This window comes from Globicephala melas, chromosome 12 (genome assembly GCF_963455315.2).
Source record: "Globicephala melas chromosome 12, mGloMel1.2, whole genome shotgun sequence".
In the NCBI taxonomy this organism is placed as follows: Eukaryota; Metazoa; Chordata; class Mammalia; order Artiodactyla; family Delphinidae; genus Globicephala; species Globicephala melas.
The window spans coordinates 24998989-25019932 of record NC_083325.1 but is presented as its reverse complement, the minus strand read 5'-3'; the positions used below and the strand labels follow the sequence as shown (position 1 = coordinate 25019932).

At 37.9% G+C, this 20944-nt stretch overlaps 1 protein-coding gene across 5 annotated transcripts in view; it reads right to left on the bottom strand.

Moving 5' to 3' along the window:
• GCFC2 (GC-rich sequence DNA-binding factor 2) overlaps positions 1–1519 on the bottom strand; it is a 74384-nt gene extending 72865 nt beyond the window's left edge. For all 5 annotated transcript variants that reach the window (XR_009566193.2, XM_030877695.3, XM_030877696.3 and 2 more), the window contains exon 1: positions 1170–1519. Coding sequence is in view for 4 of the 5 variants with exons in the window: in XM_030877695.3 (XP_030733555.2) it covers positions 1170–1452 (283 nt within the window). In the remaining variant the exon portion in view is untranslated. The remainder of the gene's footprint in view (positions 1–1169) is intronic.
• Positions 1520–20944: the final 19425 nt, after the last annotated feature.

Here is a 20944-nt window from a genome sequence, read left to right as displayed (position 1 = left end):
TTTTATTTATTGAAATTATACCATGTATACTGTCTTGAAAATAACAATAAATTACGTAACATATCATTAGCAACATAGGTTTGTTTTCTACATGGTTATTTCATCCTGTGACAAGCCAGAAATGCTGAATCATCACTCTATTGGTGGCATCATCCACAGGTGACAAACTGGAGATTCTACTCATGTCAACAGGCCAGGGATTACCTCAGTTCATTAAACCTGAGTGTTAGGTATCCTGGAGAAACATGGTTTGCAGACAAAAGTAGGTAAAAAGTGCCATTTATCTGGAGAAGCTAGTTGCTTTTAGGGCCTTTACTACGAGCTTCACTACTGAATTTTTTTAGAAGTTCCATTTAGAATGAAACATAATCTCAAATATTTTTATGTGTGTCTGAGTCAGAAGTTAATGTATTTAAACTTCAAGACCCTATTTATACAAGTTCCTTCCAAGTCCTTGTTCCTGTGTTTTTATTTCTAACTTTTCCTAACTATATAGTTTTATTTTTAACTATATTATTATTAAACTCCAATTCAAACTAGAACACATCTTATGTAAACAAGTTTATGCTGCTTGAATTCTATTTTTAAGAACGCAAAGGTACTTCAAAATTACTACACTGTATTTAACACCATTATTGGTACTCTACAGGGTCACCAATCTGTTGTTAGTGGCATATATTGCTATTTTTATCTTTTCTTTAAATAACCGCTTAAAAAACAAAACGCAAAAGAAAATGTCCCAAAGCCTGTCACCTAAATTTTTCTAGTGTATCGTTTTGCTTGTTTTCGAGGAAAAGAATTGGGGACAGAAAGTACCTTCACCTACCTAGGAGTATTAGGAATTTTTAAACTCTTCTGTGACGATTTAGGTTCTTCATAAGCATAAAGTGCAGCGCTAAAGCTATATATAATTAGTGAGGGTTTATCTGACAGTGCAAACACGGACAAGCCCAAACCTTGCAGTATTCTTTCTACTCCCCCAAGGGGCCCAATACGGAGATACAGGCAGCAGGCCAGTGATCGCAGGCAGGTATCATCGTTGTTCGTGGTTGGCAAAGGGTTGTAGAAACCTCTAGAGAATCCCGCGGCCTCTTTCCCCATCCTCCCCACACCCCGCCCCGGGCATCCACCCTGCTGCCCCAGGCACCCATCCTGCTGCCCCGCGTCACCTGGGACGTCCGAGCCTCCGTCCAAACGCGAAGCCGCTCTCGCGGCGTGCCGGGAACTGGCCCAGACCCGGCCGCGGCCCCGGCCCCGGCCCCGACCCCGGGCCCGGCGGGGTAGTTCCGCCGCTTCCGCGCGGCCTCCTCCAGACTGCAGCCCTTCCTCCGCAGGGCCCAGGTCTGCCTGCTCCCCCGGCGCGCCGGGTTCAGCAAACGGCTCCTGGGTGCTGTCGCTGTCACTAGAGTCCGCTCGGCGCTGCCGGAAAGTCCTTTTCGGCCTGTGAGCCATAGCAGGTTCACTTACTGCTCTGGCTAACCCAGGCCTACAACAGTCACCCAGGCGCGCGCTCCCGCCTCCCGCCTTTCCGCCGCATGCGTGCGCCCTACCGACGCGTCTTCGACTCCAGCTTCGCCATGCGCATGCGTGCTTTGTTCCCTTCGATCTGTTCGACCGAGTTCGGTTCCCAGGGCTGAGGCATGTAGAGCGTTTTTACTTTGCAAGGCCAGATTGTGCAGATGGTCGCAGAGAATCTCGCTGACTTCCGAAGGTGAGTTCCATGGAAAGCTGCACTCACAGGCTCTTGTGCAAACCCTATCTGGGAATCAGGCGTTATGCCCACATCCTGGACTGGGACTGGATCTGCTCTTCTACTTTCTGGAGAGAGTGAAGTTCTCTCCAACCAAGAATTAAAACAGAAAAAAAAAAAAAAAAAAAAAAAACCAAGCAAAAAAACCGCAGGTGTGTGTGTGTTTGAGATTGTCTCTGAAAGCTAAACAGTAAAATCCACACAGTAAAATCTGCACATAAATGATAGGTGCACAAATAAGCAAAAATCAAATGATTGCTTCCAAGTATCAAGGCTTCAGTAGAACCTGGTTAAATACGTTGGTCCATAAGAAAAAAAAATGTATTTGAAAAATGGGGATGTTATTTAAAAAGATGCACAGAGATAACAAGGACAGCCCCACAGAATTACCTTTAGAAACAGGTAAAGAGCAACAAGAGAGCAAGAAGCCTTTTTAGGTACCCATAATCATCACTACTTTATATTATTTGCTCTTTCTTATGAATACGAGGAATTTCTTCCCCCAAGATGACATGAATAATGCCATATATCTTATTTGCCCCCACTATACTAATTTACAATACTAGCTTATTAAATTAATCAACTGGTTATTAGGAAACTTTGCATTATTCATATTTTATATAATTTAAAATTGCAGAGGTTAATAATTGAAAGAAAATTGGCATAGGAAATATTTCCAGCTTTTGGAAATCGTTTATCCCCTAGTGAAGTGACATTTTATTCTGCTTCTCTAGCCATTGATCAGTGGGTTCTGAGCTCCCTCTAGTGAGAAATGTGCTACTTACAGAAGGATTGTGTCAATCTTGGAAATTACCTCCTTTCTCATAATAGAGCTACTTTTCATTCTCTGTTGTTATAAGTAATAGATATATTTTCATTTTTAAGCCAAACCTACATCAGATTTTCTCAGAGAACAAATATTGAGAAATCTTATTAATAAGTTATCACTCTCTCCTTCGGGAATTAAAAACACTTATTGTGGAAATAGATCCACAAAAGTATGGACCTAATTTTGTTTTCATTTTTTCAGTATCTATTTTTGAGCACTTACTATGACGGTCTCTTGTCCTGGGCCCAAAGGGTCATGATATACATGGGGGTCATGCTCCCGGTGGTCAGGTGCTATTAGCCAAATTATCCCTACAGTTTGGCTTGTTGGAAATTACTTTAAAAAAATGATGCTCAAAATACTTAATGTAAGATCTACACTCTCAACAAATTTTTAAGTGTACAGTACAGTATTGTTAATTATAAACACAATGTTGTACAGCAGATCTCTAGAACTTTTTCCTTTTAACCAAAGCTTTTTACTTGTTGTACTTTAACTCCCCATTCCTCCTCCTCCCTGCCCCTGGCAATCACCATTCTCCTTTTTGCTTCTATGAGTTTGGCTATTTTAGGTACCTCATGTAAGTGGAATCATGCAGTATTTACCCTTCTGTGACTTAGCATAATGTCCTCAAAGCTCATCCATTTTGTCACATATAGTGGGATTTCCTTCCTTTTTAATGATGAATGATATCCCATTGTCTCTATATACCACATTTTCTTTATCCATTCATTGGACAATAGACATTTAGGTGGTTTCCATACCTTGGCTATTGTGAAGAATGTTGCAATAAACGTGGGAGTGCAAATATGTCTTCAAGATCCTGATTTCAATTCTTGTGGATAAATACCCAGAAGTGGGATGGCTGGATCATATGGTAGTTTTATTTTTAATTTTTTGAGGAACTTCCCTACTGTTTTCCATAACAACTGCACATTTCACATTCCCACCAACTGTGTGCAAACATTCCAGTTTCTCCACAACCTTGCCAACACTTGTTGACTATTGATTGATTGACTGATTGATACCGGCCATCCTAGCAGATGTGAAGTGATATCTCATTGTGGTTTTGATAGGCATTTCCCTGATTAGTGATGTTCAGCATCTTTCACATAGCTGTTGGCTTCTTTGGAGAAAGTCTATTCAAATCCTTTGCCCATTTTAAAATTGGGTTATTTGGTTTTGTTGTTGTTGTTGGTTTTGTTTTGTCATTGAGTTGTAGTACTACCTTATATATTTTGGATATTAATCTCTTATCATATATATGGTTTGTCAATATTTTTCTCCCTTTCCATAGTTTGCCTTTTCAGTCTGTTGATCATTTCCTTTGCTGGGCAGAAGCTTTTTAGTTTGATGTAATCCTACTTGTCTATTTTTGATTCTGTTGCCAGTGCTTTTGGCATCATATCCAATAAATCATTGCCAAGACCAATGTCATGAAGATTTTCCCTTAAATTTTCTTTTAAGAATTTTACAGTTTAAGATTTTATGTTTAAGTGTTTAATATATTTTGAAATGATTTTTGTATATGGTGTAAGATAAGCATACAATTTTGTTCTTTTGCATGTGGATATCCAGTTTCCCCAACACCATCTGTTGAAGAGACTATTCTTTCCCATTGTGTGTTCTTGGTATTTCTGTCAAAGATTAGTTGACCGTATATGTGTGTGTTTATTTCTGGGTTCTCTCTTCTGTATCATTGTTCTACATGTCTGTCTTTATGGCAGTACCATACTCTTTTTTTTTTTTTTTATCTTACTTGAAACTTCTGTGTGTTCTTTTATTTTTTTTTAACATCTTTATTGGGGTATAATTGCTTTACATGGTGTGTTAGTTTCTGCTTTATAACAAAGTGAATCAGTTATACATATACATATGTTCCCATATCTCTTCCCTCTTGCGTCTCCCTCCCTCCCACCCTCCCTATCCCACCCCTCCAGGTGGTCACAAAGCACTGAGCTGATCTCCCTGTGCTATGCGGCTGCTTCCCACTAGCTATCTACCTTACGTTTGGTAGTGTATATATGTCCATGCCTCTCTCTCGCTTTGTCACAGCTCTCCCTTCCCCCTCCCCATATCCTCAAGTCCGTTCGATAGTAGGTCTGTGTCTTTATTCCTGTCTTACCCCTAGGTTCCTCATGACATTTTTTTTCTTAAATTCCATATATATGTGTTAGCAAATAGTATTTGTCTTTCTCTTTCTGACGTACTTCACTCTGTATGACAGACTCTAGGTCTATCCACCTCATTACAAATAGCTCAATTTCGTTTCTTTTTATGGCTGAGTAATATTCCATTGTATATATGTGCCACATCATCTTTATGCATTCATCCGATGATGGACACTTAGGTTGTTTCCATCTCCGAGCTATTGTAAATAGAGCTGCAATGAACATTTCGGTACCTGACTCTTTTTGAATTATGGTTTTCTCAGGGTATATGCCCAGTAGTGGGATTGCTGGGTCATATAGTAGTTCTATTTGTAGTTTTTTAAGGAACCTCCATACTGTTCTCCATAGTGGCTGTACCAATTCACATTCCCACCAGCAGTGCAAGAGGGTTCCCTTTTCTCCACACCCTCTCCAGCATTTATTGTTTCTAGATTTTTTGATGACGGCCATTCTGACTGGTGTGAGATGATATCTCACTGTAGTTTTGATTTGCATTTCTCTAATGATTAGTGATGTTGAGCATTCTTTCATGTGTTTGTTGGCAGTCTGAATATCTTCTTTGGAGAAATGTCTATTTAGGTCTTCTGCCCATTTTTGGATTGGGTTGTTTGTTTTTTTGTTATTGAGCTGCATGAGCTGCTTATAACTTTTGGAGAGTAATGCTTTGTCAGTTGTTTCATTTGCAAATATTTTCTCCCATTCTGAGGGTTGTCTTTTGGTCTTGTTTATGGTTTCCTTTGCTGTGCAAAAGCTGTGAAGTTTCATTAGGTCCCATTTGTTTATTTTTGTTTTTATTTCCATTTCTCTAGGAGGTGGGTCAAAAAGGATCTTGCTGTGATTTATGTCATAGAGTGTCCTGCCTATGTTTTCCTCTAAGAGTTTGATAGTTTCTGCCCTTACATTTAGGTCTTTAATCCATTTTGAGCTTATTTTGGTGTATGGTGTTAGGGAGTGATCTAATCCCATACTTTTACATGTACCTGACCAGTTTTCCCAGCACCATTTATTGAAGAGGCTCTCCTTTCTCCACTGTACATTCCTGCCTCCTTTATCAAAGATAAGATGACCATATGTGCGTGGGTTTATCTCTGGGCTTTCTACCTGTTCTATTGATCTATCTTTCTGTTTTTGTGCCAGTACCATACTGTCTTGATTACTGTAGCTTTGTAGTATAGTCTGAAGTCAGGGAGCCTGATTCCTCCATCTCCGTTTTTCGTTCTCAAGATTGCTTTGGCTATTCGGAGTCTTTTGTGTCTCCATACAAATTGTGAAATTTTTTGTTCTAGTTCTGTGAAAAATGCCAGTGGTAGTTTGATAGGGATTGCATTGAATCTGTAGATTGCTTTGGGTAGTAGAGTCATTTTCACAATGTTGATTCTTCCAATCCAAGAACATGGTATATCTCTCCATCTATTTGTATCATCTTTAATTTCTTTCATCAGTGTCTTATAATTTTCTGCATACAGGTCTTTTGTCTCCTTAGGTAGATTTATTCCTAGATATTTTATTCTTTTTGTTGCAATGGTAAATGGGAGTGTTTCCTTCATTTCACTTTCAGATTTTTCAACATTAGTGTATAGGAATGACAGAGATTTCTGTGTGTTAATTTTGTATCCTGCTACTTTACCAAATTCATTGATTAGCTCTAGTAGTTTTCTGGTAGCATCTTTAGAATTCTCTATGTATAGTATCATGTCATCTGCAAACAGTGACAGCTTTACTTCTTCTTTTCCGATTTGGATTCCTTTTATTTCCTTTGCTTCTCTGATTCCTGTGGCTAAAACTTCCAAAACTATGTTAAATAAGAGTGGTGAGAGTGGGCAACCTTGTCTTGTTCCTGATCTTAGTGGAAGTGCTTTCAGTTTTTCAACATTGAGGATGATGTTGGCTGTGGGTTTTTCATAGATGGCCTTTATTACGTTGAGGAAACTTCCCTCTATGCCTACTTTCTGTAGTGTTTTTATCATAAATGGGTGTTGAATTTTGTCAAAAGCTTTCTCTGCATCTATTGAGATGATCATATGGTTTTTCTCCTTCAATTTGTTAATATGGTGTAACACATTGATTGATTTGCGTATATTGAAGAATCCTTGCATACCTGGAATAAACCCCACTTGATCATGGTGTATGATCCTTTTAATGTGCTGTTGGATTCTGTTTGCTAGTATTTTGTTGAGGATTTTTGCATCTATGTTCATCAGTGATATTGGCCTGTAGTTTTCTTTGTTTGTGACATCCTTGTCTGGCTTTGGTATCAAGGTGATGCTGGCCTCATAGAATGAATTTGGGAGTGTTCCTCCCTCTGCTATATTTTGGAAGAGTTTGAGAAGGATAGGTGTTAGCTCTTCTCTAAATGTTTGATAGAATTCGCCTGTGAAGCCATCTGGTCCCGGGCTTTTGTTTGTTGGAAGATTTTTAATCACAGTTTCAATTTCAGTGCTTGTGATTGTTCTCTTCATATTTTCTATTTCTTCCTGATTCAGTCTTGGCAGGGTGTGTATTTCAAAGAATTTGTCCATTTCTTCCAGGTTGTCCATTTTATTGGCATAGAGTTGCTTGTAGTAATCTCCCATGATCTTTAGTATTTCTGCAGTGTCAGTTGTTACTTCTCCTTTTTCGTTTCTAATTCTATTGATTTGAGTCTTCTACCTTATTTTATTGATGAGTCTGGCTAATGGTTTATCAATTTTGTTTATCTTCTCAAAGAGCCAGCTTTTAGTTTTATTGATCATTGCTATCGTTTCCTTCATTTCTTTTTCATTTATTTCTGATCTGATTTTTATGATTTCTTTCCTTCTGCTAACTTTGGGTTTTTTTGGTTCTTCTTTCTCTAATTGCTTGAGGTGCAAGGTTAGGTTGTTTATTCTAGATGTTTCCTGTTTCTTAAGGTGGGCTTGTATTGCTATACACTTCCCTCTTAGAACTGTTTTGCTGCATCCCATAGGTTTTGGGTCGTCGTGTCTCCATTGTCATTTGTTTCAAGGTATTTTTTAATTTCCTCTTTGGTTTCTTCAGTGATCACTTTGTTATTAAGTAGTGTATTATTTAGCCTCGATGTGTTTGTATTTTTTACAGATCTTTCCCTGTAATTGATATCTAGTCTCATGGCGTTGTGGTCGGAAAAGATACTTAATACAATTTCAATTTTCTTAAATTTACCAAGGCTTGATTTGTGACCCAAGATATAATCTATCCTGGAGAATGTTCCATGAGCACTTGAGAAAAATGTGTATTCTGTTGTTTTTGGGTGGAGTGTCCTATAAATATCAATTAAGTCCATCTTGTTTAATGTATCGTTTAAAGCTTGTGTTTCCTTATTTATTTTCATTTTGGATGATCTGTCCATTGGTGAAAGAGGGGTGTTAACGTCCCCTACTATGAATGTGTTACTGTCGATTTCCCCTTTTATGGCTGTTAGAATTTGCCTTATGTATTGAGGTGCTCCTATGTTGGGTGCATAAATATTTACAATTGTTATATCTTCTTCTTGGATCGATCGCTTGACCATTATGTAGTGTCCTTCTTTGTCCCTTTGAATAGTCTTTATTTTAATGTCTATTTTGTCTGATATGAGAATTGCTACTCCAGCTTTCTTTTGGTTTTCATTTGCATGAAATATCTTTTCCATCCCCTTACTTTCAGTCTGTATGTGTCTCTAGGTCTGAAGTGGGTCTCTTGTAGACAGCATATATATGGGTCTTGTTTTTGTATCCATTCAGCCAATCTGTGTCTTTTGGTGGGAGCATTTAGTCCATTTATATTTAAGATAATTATCCATATGTATGTTCCTATTCCCATTTTCTAAATTGTTTTGGGTTCGCTATTGTAGGTCTTTTCCTTCTCTTGTGTTTCTTGCCTAGAGAATTTCCTTTAGCATTTGTGGTAAAGCTCGTTTGGTGGTGCTGAACTCTGTCAGCTTTTGCTTGTCTGTAAAGATTTTAATTTCTCCATCAAATCTGAATGAGATCCTTGCTGGGTAGAGTAATCTTGGTTGCAGGTTTTTCTTCTTCATCACTTTAAATATGTCCTGCCACTCCCTTCTGGCTTGCAGAGTTTCTGCTGAAAGTTCAGCTGTTAACCTTGTGGGGATTTCCTTGTGTGTTATTTGTTGTTTTTCCCTTGCTGCTTTTAATATGCTTTCTTTGTATCTAATTTTTGACAGTTTGATTTATATGTGTCTTGTCATATTTCTCCTTGGATTTATCCTGTATGGGACTCTCTGTGCTTCCTGGACTTGAATAACTATTTCCTTTCCCATATTAGGGAAGTTTTCAACTATAATCTTTTCAGATATTTTCTCAGTCCCTTTCTTTTTCTCTTCTTTTTCTGGAACCCCTATAATTCTAATGTTGGTGTGTTAAATGTTGTCCCAGAGGTCTCTGAGACTGTCCTCAGTTCTTTTCATTCTTTTTTCTTTATTCTGCTCTGCAATAGTTATTTCCACTATTGTATCTTCCAGGTCACTTGTCCGTTCTTCTGCCTCAGTTATTCTGCTATTGATCCCATCTAGAGTATTCTTAATTTCATTTATTGTGTTGTTCATCGTTGTTTGTTTCATCTTTAGTTCTTCTAGGTCCTTGTTAAACATTTCTTGCATTTTGTCTATTCTATTTCCAAGATTTTGGATCATCTTTACTATCATTATTCTGAATTCTTTTTCAGGTAAGCTGCCTATTTCCTCTTAATTTGTTAGGCCTGGTGGGTTTTTGTCTTGCTCCTTCATCTGCTGTGTGTTTTTCTGACTTCTCATTTTGCTTATCTTACTGTGTTTGGGGTCTCCTTTTTGAAGGCTGCAAGTTCATAGTTCCCATTGTTTTTGGTGTCTGTCCCCAGTGGCTAAGGTTGGTTCAGTGGGTTGTGTAGGCTTATGGTGGAGGGGATTAGTGCCTGTGTTCTGGTGGATGAGGCTGGATCTTGTCTTTCTGGTGGGCAGGTCCACGTCTGGTTGTGTGTTTTGGGGTGTCTGTGGACTTATTATGATTTTAGGCACCCTCTCTGCTAATCGATGGGGTTGTGTTCCTGTTTTGCTAGTTCTTTGGCATAGGGTGTCCAGCACTGTAGCTTGCTAGTTGTTGAGTGAAGCTGGGTGCTTGCGTTGAGATGGATATCTCTGGGAGATTTTTGCCGTTTGGTATTATGTGGAGCTGGGAGGTCTCTTGTTGACCAGTGTCCTGAAGTTGGCTCTCCCACCTCAGAGGCACAGCACTGACTCCTGCCTGCAGTTCCAAGTGCCTTTCATCCACACGGCTCAGAAAAAAAGGGAGCAAAAGTAGAGAGAAAGAATTAGTAGAATTAGGAAGAAAGAAAGAAAGAAAGAAAGAAAGGAAGGAAGGAAGGAAGGAAGGAGAAAAGAAGGAAAGAAAGAAAGAAAGGAGAGAGGGAGGGAGGGAAGGAGGGAGGAAGGAAGAAAGGAAGGAAGGAAGTAGGGAAGGAAGGAGAAAAGAAAGAAAGAAAGAAGATAAAGTAAAATAAAATAAAGTAAAATATAATAAAGGTATTAAATTAAAAAAATAATTATTAAGAAAAAAATTAATAAAAAAAACAACGGATGGATAGAACCTTAGGCCAAATGGTGGAAACAAAGCTATACAGACAAAATCTCACACAGAAGCATACACATACACACTCACAAAAAGAGGAAAAGGGGAAAAAATCATAAATCTTGCTCTCAAAGTCCACCTCCTCAATTTGCGATGATTCGTTGTCTATTCATGTATTCCACAGAGGCAGGGTACATCAAGTTGATTGTGGAACTTTAATCCGCTGCTTCTTAGGCTGCTGGGAGAGATTTCCCTTTCTCTTCTTTGTTCTCACAGCTCCCAGGGGCTCAGCTTTGGATTTGGCCCCGCCTCTGAGTGTAGGTCGCCAGAGGGCGTCTGTTTTTCACTCAGACAGGATGGGATTAAAGGAGCCGCTGATTCGGGGGCTCTGGCTCACTCAGGCCGGGGGGAGCCAGGGGCATGGATTGCGGGATGAGCCTACGGCGGCAGAAGCCGGCGTGACGTTGCACCAGCCTGAGGCTCACCGTGCGTTCTCCCGGGGAAGTTGTCCCTGGATCCCGGGAACCTGGCAGTGGCGGGCTGCATAGGCTCCCCGGAAGGGAGGTGTGGATAGTGACCTGTGCTTAAACACAGAGGCTTCTTGGTGGCGGCAGCAGCAGCCTTATCATCTCCTGCCTGTCTCTTGGGTCCGCGCTTTTAGCCACGGCTCATGCCCGTCTCTGGAGCTCCTCCAAGCAGCGCTCTTAATCCTCTCTCCTCGCGCCCCAGGAAACAAAGAGGGAAGAAAAAGTCTCTTGCCTCTTCGGCAGGTGCAGACTTTTCCCTGGACTCCCTCCCGTCTAGCCGTGGCGCACTAACCCCCTTCAGGCTGTGTTCACTCTACCAGCCTCAGTCCTCTCCCTGCGCTCCGACCAAAGCCCGAGCCTCAGCTCGCAGCCCCGCCTGCCCCAGCGGGTGAGCAGACAAACCTCTTGAGCTGGTGGGTGCCAGTCGACACCAATTCTCTGTGCGGGAATCTCCCACTTTGCCCTCCGCATCCCTGTGGCTGCACTCTCCTCTGCGGCTCCGAAGCTCCCCACCTCCGCCACCTGCAGTCTCCGCCCACGCAGGGGCTTCCCAGTGTGTGGAAACCTTTCCTCCTTCACAGCTCCCTCCCACTGGTGCAGGTGCCATCCCCATTCTTTTGTCTCTGTTTTTTCTTTTTTTCTTTTGCCCTACCCAGTTACGTGGGGAGTTTCTTGCCTTTTGGGAGGTCTGAGGTCTTCTGCCAGTGTTCAGTAGGTGTTCTGTAGGAGTTGTTCCACGTGTAGATGTATTTCTGGTGTATCTGTGGGGAGGAAGGTGATCTCCGCGTCTTACTCTTCCGCCATCTTCCCCTCGTCCAGTACCATAGTCTTTTGATCGTTGTAGTTTTGCAATAGGTTTAAAAATCAGGAGATGTGATGCCTTCAACTTTGTTTTCTTTCATAGAGTTGTTTTGGCTATTCAGGGTGTTTTGTGCTTCCAGATGAATTTTAGGATTTTTTTCCTATTTCTGTAAAAATTGAGATTTTAATAGGGATTGCTTTGAATATGTAGACTCTTTGGAGGTAGTATGGACGTTGTAACAATATTGTCTTCCAATTCATAAACACAGGATGTCTTTCCCTTTATGGTATTTTCTTTAATTTCTTTCATCAATGTTTTGTAGTTTTCAGTGCAGAAGTCTTTACCTCCTTGGTTGAATTTATTCCAAAGTATTTTTTCCTGTTTGATGCTATTGTAAATGGGATTGTTCTCCAAATTTCCATTTTTGATTGTTCATTGTTAGCGTGTATAAATGCAGCTGATTTTTGTGTGTTGATTTTGTATTCTGCAATTTTGTTGAGTTTACGTATTCTTTCTAATAATTTGTGTGTGTTTGTATGTGTGTGCATGTATAGTTTTTAGGGTTTCCTATATATAAGGTCAAATAATGACAATTTTACTTCTTCCTTTCTGATTTGGATACCTTTTATTTCTTTATCTTGTCTAATTGCTCTAACTAGGAATTTCACTACTGTGTTGAATAAGAGGTGAGAGTGGGCATCTGTCTTGTTTGTGATCTTAGAGAAAAAGCTTTCACTCTTTCACCATTGAGTATGATGTTAGCTGTGGGTTTGTTGTACATGGCCTTTATTATGTTGAAGTATGTTCCTTCTATACCTAATTTGTTGAGGACTTTTTTTATCATGAAAGGATGTTGTATTTTGTCAAATGCTTTTTCTGCATCTACTGAGAGGATCATATTGTTTTCACCTTTTATTCTATTTAATGTGTTGTATCACATTTTTGATTTGCATATGTTGACTCATCCTTGCATCCTGGGGATAAATCCCACTTGATCATGGTGCATGATCTCTTTAATATGTTGTTGAATTCAGTTTGCTAATATTTTGTTGAGAATTTTTGTATCTATATCCATCAGGGATATTGGTCTATAGTTTTCTTGTAGTGACCTTAGCTGGATTTGGTATTAGGGCCTCTTAAAATGAGTTTGGGATGGTTCCCTCTTCTTCATTTTTTTTGAAATAGTTTGAGAAGGATTGGCTTTAATTCGTCTCTAAGTGTTTGATAGAATTCATTAATGAAACCATCTCATCCTGGACACTTCTGTGTTGGAAGGTTTTTGATTACTGATTCAATCTCCTCACTTATTATTGGTCTGTTCATATTTTCTATTTCTTCATGATTCAATCTTGGTAAGGTATATGTTTCTAGGAATTTATCCATTTATTCTAGGTTATCCAATTTGCTGGTGTATAATTGTTCATAGTAGTCTTTTATGATCTTATGTATTTTTGTGGTACCTTTTGTAATGTCTCCTCTTTCATTTCTGATTTTATTTATTTGAGTCTTCTTTCCCCCACCCTGTGGTTAGTCTAGCTAAAAGTTTGTCAATTTTGTTTATCTTTTCAAAAAAACAACTCTTAGTTTTGTTAGTATTTTCTATTTTTTCCTGTCTCTATTTCATTTACTCTGATTTTTGTTATTTCCTTCCTTCTGCTTATTTTGGGGTTTAGTTCTCTTTTTTTAGTTCCTTGATATGTAGTTTATTTGGGATCTCTCTATTTTCTTAATATATTCGTTTATAACAATAAAATTTCCTCTATTAACTGCTTTTGCAGCATGCTGTAGGTTTTGGTGTGTTGTATTTCCATTTCCATTTGTTTTGAGATTTTTTAAAATTTTTATTTCTTATTTGAACTATTGGTTGTTTAGGAGTGTATTGTTTAGTTTCCACTTATAAATTTTCCAGCTTTCCTCTTGTCGGTTTCTAGTTTCATACCACTGTGGCCAGAAAAGATACTTTATATGATTTCAATCTTCTTGAGCCAGCTGTTAATCTTGACAAGTAAGCTGTTTTTAGTTGGCTTACAGTCTTAACTTCCAGGAGCAGGTGCTTCTGGTAACAAATATCTTTGTTCAGCCCAGTATTATTTAGCATGAAAAACAGGAAAATATAATTCTTTCAGAATTGTTTAACTTAGGGACCAGAAAGCCTATTTGATCTCAGTAGGGAATTATTTTAGTTTCACTTCTTATAAGAGTGAGATCTTAAAAGCACTAATTTTTGGTAGGCAATAAAATAATAATAGCAGCCAAAATTTATTGAGCAACTACTATGTGTCAGGTATTATGACAAGCACTTAACATATATTATTTCATTTTATACTTATAGCATTCTTACTAGTTGGAGCATTATCCCTGCTTTCTTGGACGAGGAAACAGAGTAACAAAGAGAAAAATTAAGAAAAGCTCCCTAGGACAGATGTCAGCATCATGGTGGTGTGAGATGCTCTTTTAATCTTCCCCCTTTAATATACAACAATAAAACATCCCTGACTCAACAAATGTTTCTTTGCCCAACACACCAAGATGCTGGAGAGTTCCACACATCTGTACATCTAAAGGTGGTTGGACTGGAACACATAGAAGAGACAGAACCAGGGAAAAGTAGAGGTGTTGCTTGTAATCCTGGCCCTCTGGCCATGGAGACTGAGCCCCAGGGAGCCTGGTAGCAGCAGGGGAGGTAGCATATGTGACTCCAGCATCCTGACCACAGTGACATCTGTGGCCACAGGGAACCAAGAAAAAGCAGCAGTGGGGCCTGTGACCTTGTCTTTCCAGCTGTGGAGGTGCCCAAAATTCTGGCTCCCTGCCCACAGCATTAGCGCCCCCAAACCTAAAAACCCTGGATATGGCAGAGGTGCCTGTGACCATGGCTCTACCTGCCACGCTTCATCTCCCTCTGTGTGACCCAGGCAAACTTGGATGTGATGGAGGCATCTGCCATCCTGGTGCCCTAGGTGGTGATACCATTGACAGCAGCAACACTGGCAGCAGCAAGACACCAGTGACCCTGGAGACACAAACAGTGACAATGAGGCCATTGGCAACACCTCTGGAAGAGGAGATGGAGGGTAGAAAGAAGGTGGATTCTCAAATATAGCCAGAGGCAGCTCAGGTAAGAGATATCAAAAGCTTGTGCTCTAGTGCCACTTACTGAAAAGGAAAATAAAGACCTCTAATTACTAACTTGTTGAGTTGTTAGAATCCAGTAGAAAATACTTTACCTAAAGAAGAAAAGTGTTCACTACTTCAAATGCTCTGGCAGAGGAACAACTCATCAAGCACCATGAAAAAACACAATAACAGAGTATTGCAAAAGAAAATGACAATTCTCCAGAATTCTGATCTAATTGATAACATGAAGAAACTCAATGAGCTCTAAGAAAACTCAGAAAGGCAGTTCAATGAGCTCAAGAATAAAATTAATGAACAAAGGAATACTTTATCAAAGAGACTGAAACTCTGAAAAAGAACCAAACAGAAATTCTGGAGATGAAGAACTCAAAAAATGAGATTAAGAATGCATTAGACAGCACTGAAAATCAAACAGACCATATGGAAGACAGAATTTGCAAGAACAAAGATAGATATCTAGAAATGATACAGGTAGAAAAGGAGAGAGAGCTAAGATCAAAAAAATGAAGAAATTCTTCAATAACTATCTGACTCCATTAAGAAGGACAACATAATGATAATAGGTATCTCAGAAGGAGATTAGAGTGAGAAGGGAGCAGTGAGTTGATTTAAAGAAGTAATAGCTGAAAAATTCCCAAACCTGGGGAAGGAAATGGGTATATAAGTCAATGAAACTAAAAGAACACTTAATTGCCTTAATGAAAAAATACCTTCTCCAAGACACATATTCAAACTGTCAGAAGTCAATGACAAAGAAAGAAGTTTAAAGGCAGCTGGGTGGGGTGGGGGTAACCTACAAAGGAACCCTCATTAGGCTATCAGCAGATTTCTCAACAGAAACTCCACAGGCTAGGAGAATGGAATGACATACTCAAAATATTGAGAGATAAAAACTGTTAGCCAAGAATACTCTATCCAGCAATGTTATCCTTCAGATATGAAAGAGAAATAAAGGCTTTCCCAGACAAATAAAAGCTGAGGGAGTTCATCACAACTAGATCTGCCTTGCATGACATGTTGAAAGGAGCTCTTCTACCTGAAATGAAAAGGCAAAAAAGTACACAAAACTTTGAGTAGGGTGATAAATAGACAGAGTCAGAAACTTGCAACTCTGTATCCAAATAGGTTGTTAAACAATTATAGGATAAAGGGAGAAAGCAGGAAAAAATAACTATAGCTACTTCAATTTGGTAATGAACTCACAACGTAAAAAGGGATAATTTGAAACAACAAAAACATAAAAGAGGCAGAAGAAAAGGACAGAACCAGTAAAGGCAAATGAAGATAAGATGCCAGCAGCAGAAAAATGACTATTTTATCTATGAGAAATTTTATACAAACCTCATGGTAATCACAAAACATAAATCTGAAGCAGTGACATGCAATATAAAAAGAGAGGAAACAGAAATATCACCAAACCAAAATGGCAGACAAAAACACAAGGAAAAAGAAACAACAGAGATATAGAGTAACCAGAAGACAAAAGATAAAATGGCAGTACTAAGTCCCCATTTATCAATAATCACCCTAAATACTAATGAGTTGAATTCATTAATCAAGAGACACAGAGCTGATAGATGGATTAAAAAACAAGCTCCAACTATGTGCTGCCTCCAGGAGACTCAGCTCTAAAAGCAAACATAAGTTCATAGTAGAAGGATGAAACATGATACTCGAAGCAAATGGCAGCCAAAAGAAAGTGAGTGTAGCCATACTCATATCAGATAAAATAAACTGCAAGCCAAAAAATGTAGCGAGAGACAAAGGTAGACATTATATTATGATAAAGGGGACAATTCATCAAGAAGACATAACAGTTGTTAATATATATGCATCTAACACAAGAGCACCATAATATATAAAGCAATTATTAACAGACTTAAAGGGTGAAATTGACAGCAACACAATAATAGTAGGGGATTTTAAAACCCCACTTCCATCAATGGATAGACCATCCAGACAGAGAGTCAACAAGAAAACAATGGCCTTAAATCTAGAACATTCCATCTAAATACAGCAAATACAAATTCTTCTCAATGGAACCTTGAGAATCAAGGTGAGACCATATGTTAGGACATAAAACAAGTCTCAATAAATTTAAGAAGACTGAAATAATATCAGCATCTTTTCCAATCACAATGGTAGGAAACTACGTATCAACTACAAAAAGAAAGCTGGGAGAATCACAAATATGTGAAGACTAAACAACAGCCTATTGGGTCAATGAAAATATCAAAGGAGAAATTGAAAAATACCTGAAGACAAATGAAAATGAAAATACAACATACCAAAATCTGTGGGAGGCAGCAAAAACAGTTCTAAGAGGGAAGTTCATAGTTATAAAGGCCTACCTCAAGAAATAAGAAAAATCTCAAATAAATAATCTAATTTTACACCTAAAGGAACTAGAAAAAGAAGAACAAATGAAGCCCAAAGTCAGCAGAAGGAAAGTAATAATAAAGATCAGAGTGAAAATAAATGAAATAGACACTACAAAAACAATAGAAGAGATCAATATAACTAAGAGCTAGTTCTTTGAAAAGGTAAACAAAATTGACAAACCTTTAGCTACACTCACTAAGAAAAAAGGAGAGAAGTTTCAGATAAAATCAGAAACAAAAGAGGAGAAATTACAATGGATACTACAGAAATACAAATGGTTATAAGAGAATACTATGAATAGCTACACAACAACAAATTGGACAACCTAGAAGAAATAGCTAAATTCATACAACCTTCCAAGACTAAATCATGAAGAAATAGCAAATTTGAATATACCAATCACTAGTAAGAGTAAGTAAGTAAGTAAGTAAGCAGATTGAAACAGTAATCGAAAACCACCCACAAAACAAAAGTTCAGGATCAGGCAGCTTCACAGGTAAATTATGCCAAACATTCAAAAATTTAATGTCTATCCTTCTCAAATTCTTCCAAAAAATTGAAGAACAGGGAATGCTTTCTAACTCATTTTATGAATCCAACACTCCCCTGATACCACAACTACCAAGGACAACACACAGAAAGAAAATTACAGGCCAACGTCTCTAATGAACATGGGTGCAAAAATCCTCAGTAAAATATTAGCAAACCAAATACAACAATGCATTAAAAGGATCATACACTGTGAGCAAGCGGGATTTATTCCAGGGATGCAAGGATATTTCAACATCTGCAAATCAATCAACATGATATACCACATTAACAAAATGAAAGGTAAAAACCACATGATTATCTTAATAGTTGCATAAAAAGCATTGACAAAATTCAACACACATTTATGATAAAAACTCTCAATAAGATGGGTATAGAAGGAATGTACCCCAACATAATAAAGGCCATATATGTTAAGCCCACAGCTTACATCATACTCAATGGTGAAACTGAAAGCTATCCCTCTACAATCAGGAACAAGTCAAGGATGCCCACTCTCACCACTCTTATTCAACATACTATTGGAAGTCCTCATCAGAGTAGTTAGGCAAGAAACAGCAATAAAAGGCATCTACATCAGAAAGGAAGAAGTAAAACTATCACTATTTGTGGATGACATGGTTTTATATGTAGAAAACCCTAAAAACTCCACCAAAACACCATTAGAAATAATAAAGAAATACTGTAAAATTACAGGGTACAAAATCAATATACAAAATATGTTGTATTTCTATACATTAACAACAAACTGAAAGTAAAAGAAATCAAAACAATCCCATTTTCAACTACATAAAAAAATAAAATACCTAGGAATAAATTTGACCAAGGAGGTGAAAGATCCATACACTGAAAATTATAAAACATTGTTGAAAGAAATTGAAAAAAAAACACTAAGAAATGAAAAGATATTCCATGCACATGGATTGAAAGAATTAACATTGTTAAAATGCCTATAACTATCTAAAGCAAACTACAGATTCAGTACAATTCCTGTCAAAATCCCAATGACATTTTTCACAGAAATAGAACAAAAAATCCTAAAATCTATGTGGAACCGTAAAAGACCCTAAATAGTGAAATCAATCTGAAAGAAAAAGAACAAAGTTGAGGGTATCATACTCCCTGATTTCAAATTATACTACAAAGCTATAGTAATCAACACAGCATGGTATTGGCAGAAAAACAGATACATATATTAATGGAGAATTGAAAGCCCAGAAATAAATTCATACATATATTTTCAGTGAATTTAGCACAAAGGAGTAAAGAACATACGATGGAAAAAGGATAGTCTCTTCAAATGGTATTGGGAAAACTGGACAGAGTGAAAAAGAATGAAACTAGATCACTATCTTACAGCATACACAAACATCAATTCAAAATGGATTAAAGGCTTGAATGTAAGACCTGAAACCACAAAACTCCTAGAAGAAAACATGGTCAGTATACTCTTTGACACTGGTCTTAGCAATGTCTTTCTAGATATGTCTCCTTAGGAAAGGGAAACAAAAGCAAAAATAAACACATGGGATTACATCAAACTGAGAAACTTCCGCCCAGAAAAGGAAACCATTAACAAAATGAAAAGCAACTTACCAAAAGGGAGAAAATTTTGCAAATCACATAACCAGTAAGGAGTTAATATCATATATATTTATATAATATATAACATATATAATATAGCTATTTAGAAATAACCTAAGTGCCCATCCATGGACAGTGGATAAGGATGGACAGTGAAATACTACTCAGCCATAAAAAGATAAAATCTTGCCATTCACAGCAACATGTGTGGACCTTGAAGGTATTATGTTAAGTGAAATAGGTCAGACAGAGAAAGACAAATACCATACGATTTCACTCATATATGGACTGTAAAAAAAGAAAAGAAAATCAATGAACAAACCAAAACAAACAAATAACCCCCCCCATATAGATACAGAGAACAGAATAGTAGTTACAAGGGGGCAAGAGAGGTAGGAGGAAGGAGAAATTGGTAAAGGGGTCAACTGTATTCTGATGAATGGAAAAACTTTTTTTGGTGAGCATGCTGTAGTGTATACAGACGTTGAAATATAATGTTGTACACATGAAACTTATGTAGTGTTACAAACCAGTGTTACCTCAATAAAAGACTTACATTAAAAAAGAAAAGTTCCCAAGTTAAAGTACTAGCTAGAAAGTCATGGGACAGTGATTTAAATCCAGGCAGCATAATCTGAAGCCTTTTGTTTCAACTACTACATGACACATCACAAGGGCAACTTTCCTCAAGGAAATGTAGCAATGTGAAATAGCTCATGCTGTGGTGACCACAGCCTGTTCATGCATTGCAATCAATTTAAGATCAATATACATGGCAATTTAGTAAGATGAAAAGATATAACAAAGAACAGTGTCAAGGGTGATCATGAGTGACTTTCTTCATTTTGAATCTTTTGCCCCTTAATTCTAGACAAAAGATTCTAGAACTTTGCTTCTATTCCAACAATCAGTTTTCTAAGTCCAAGCTTCTTTTCAGTGCCTCAACTGGAGTTTTTTTAAATTGAGTTTTTATTCCCTACTATGAACTGTGAAATACGTCCATAAAAATACACAAAACAAAAATGTACAGGTCATGGACTTATTGCAGAGCAAATCCCTCTGTAACCACCATCAAATTAAAGAGACAAAACATTGCTAGCACTCTAGCAATCTCTTTTATGCCCCCCTTTCAGTCCCCATTTCCCTCTCACTGCTTCTCAAAGTAATCATTATTATGATTTTATAGTAATCACTTTCTTGCTTAAAAGACGTTTTACCACCTAAGCATGCGTCTTTAAACACTATGGTGTAGTTTTGTCTGTGTTTTTGAACTTTACATAAATGGAATCACCATGTGTTTATTGTTTTGGGCCTGGACTTTTTCTCTTTTTTGCTTAATAATGTTTGTATTATATTTCCACATTTCTCTGTGTAACTGTAAACCCAAAATGGTTTTTATTGCTGTGCAGTACTTCATTGTATGAGCATACCACAGTTTATTATAATGTTGATGCTTGGTAGTTTTTAGGTTTTCACCACTGTTTTAAGGAAAAGAGCCCAGTCCTTTCCTCCTGTGTAAGGAAGAACACAGTTATCCTCCTGTATTTCCCTTTACTCTCACATTACTACCACACTTACAATGCTCTGACACTAAGTGTTTGGGAGTTTCTCCCACCAAACAATTTTGTGATACCAGTTGGATATTCTACAATTAAACCAAATGGTGACACTG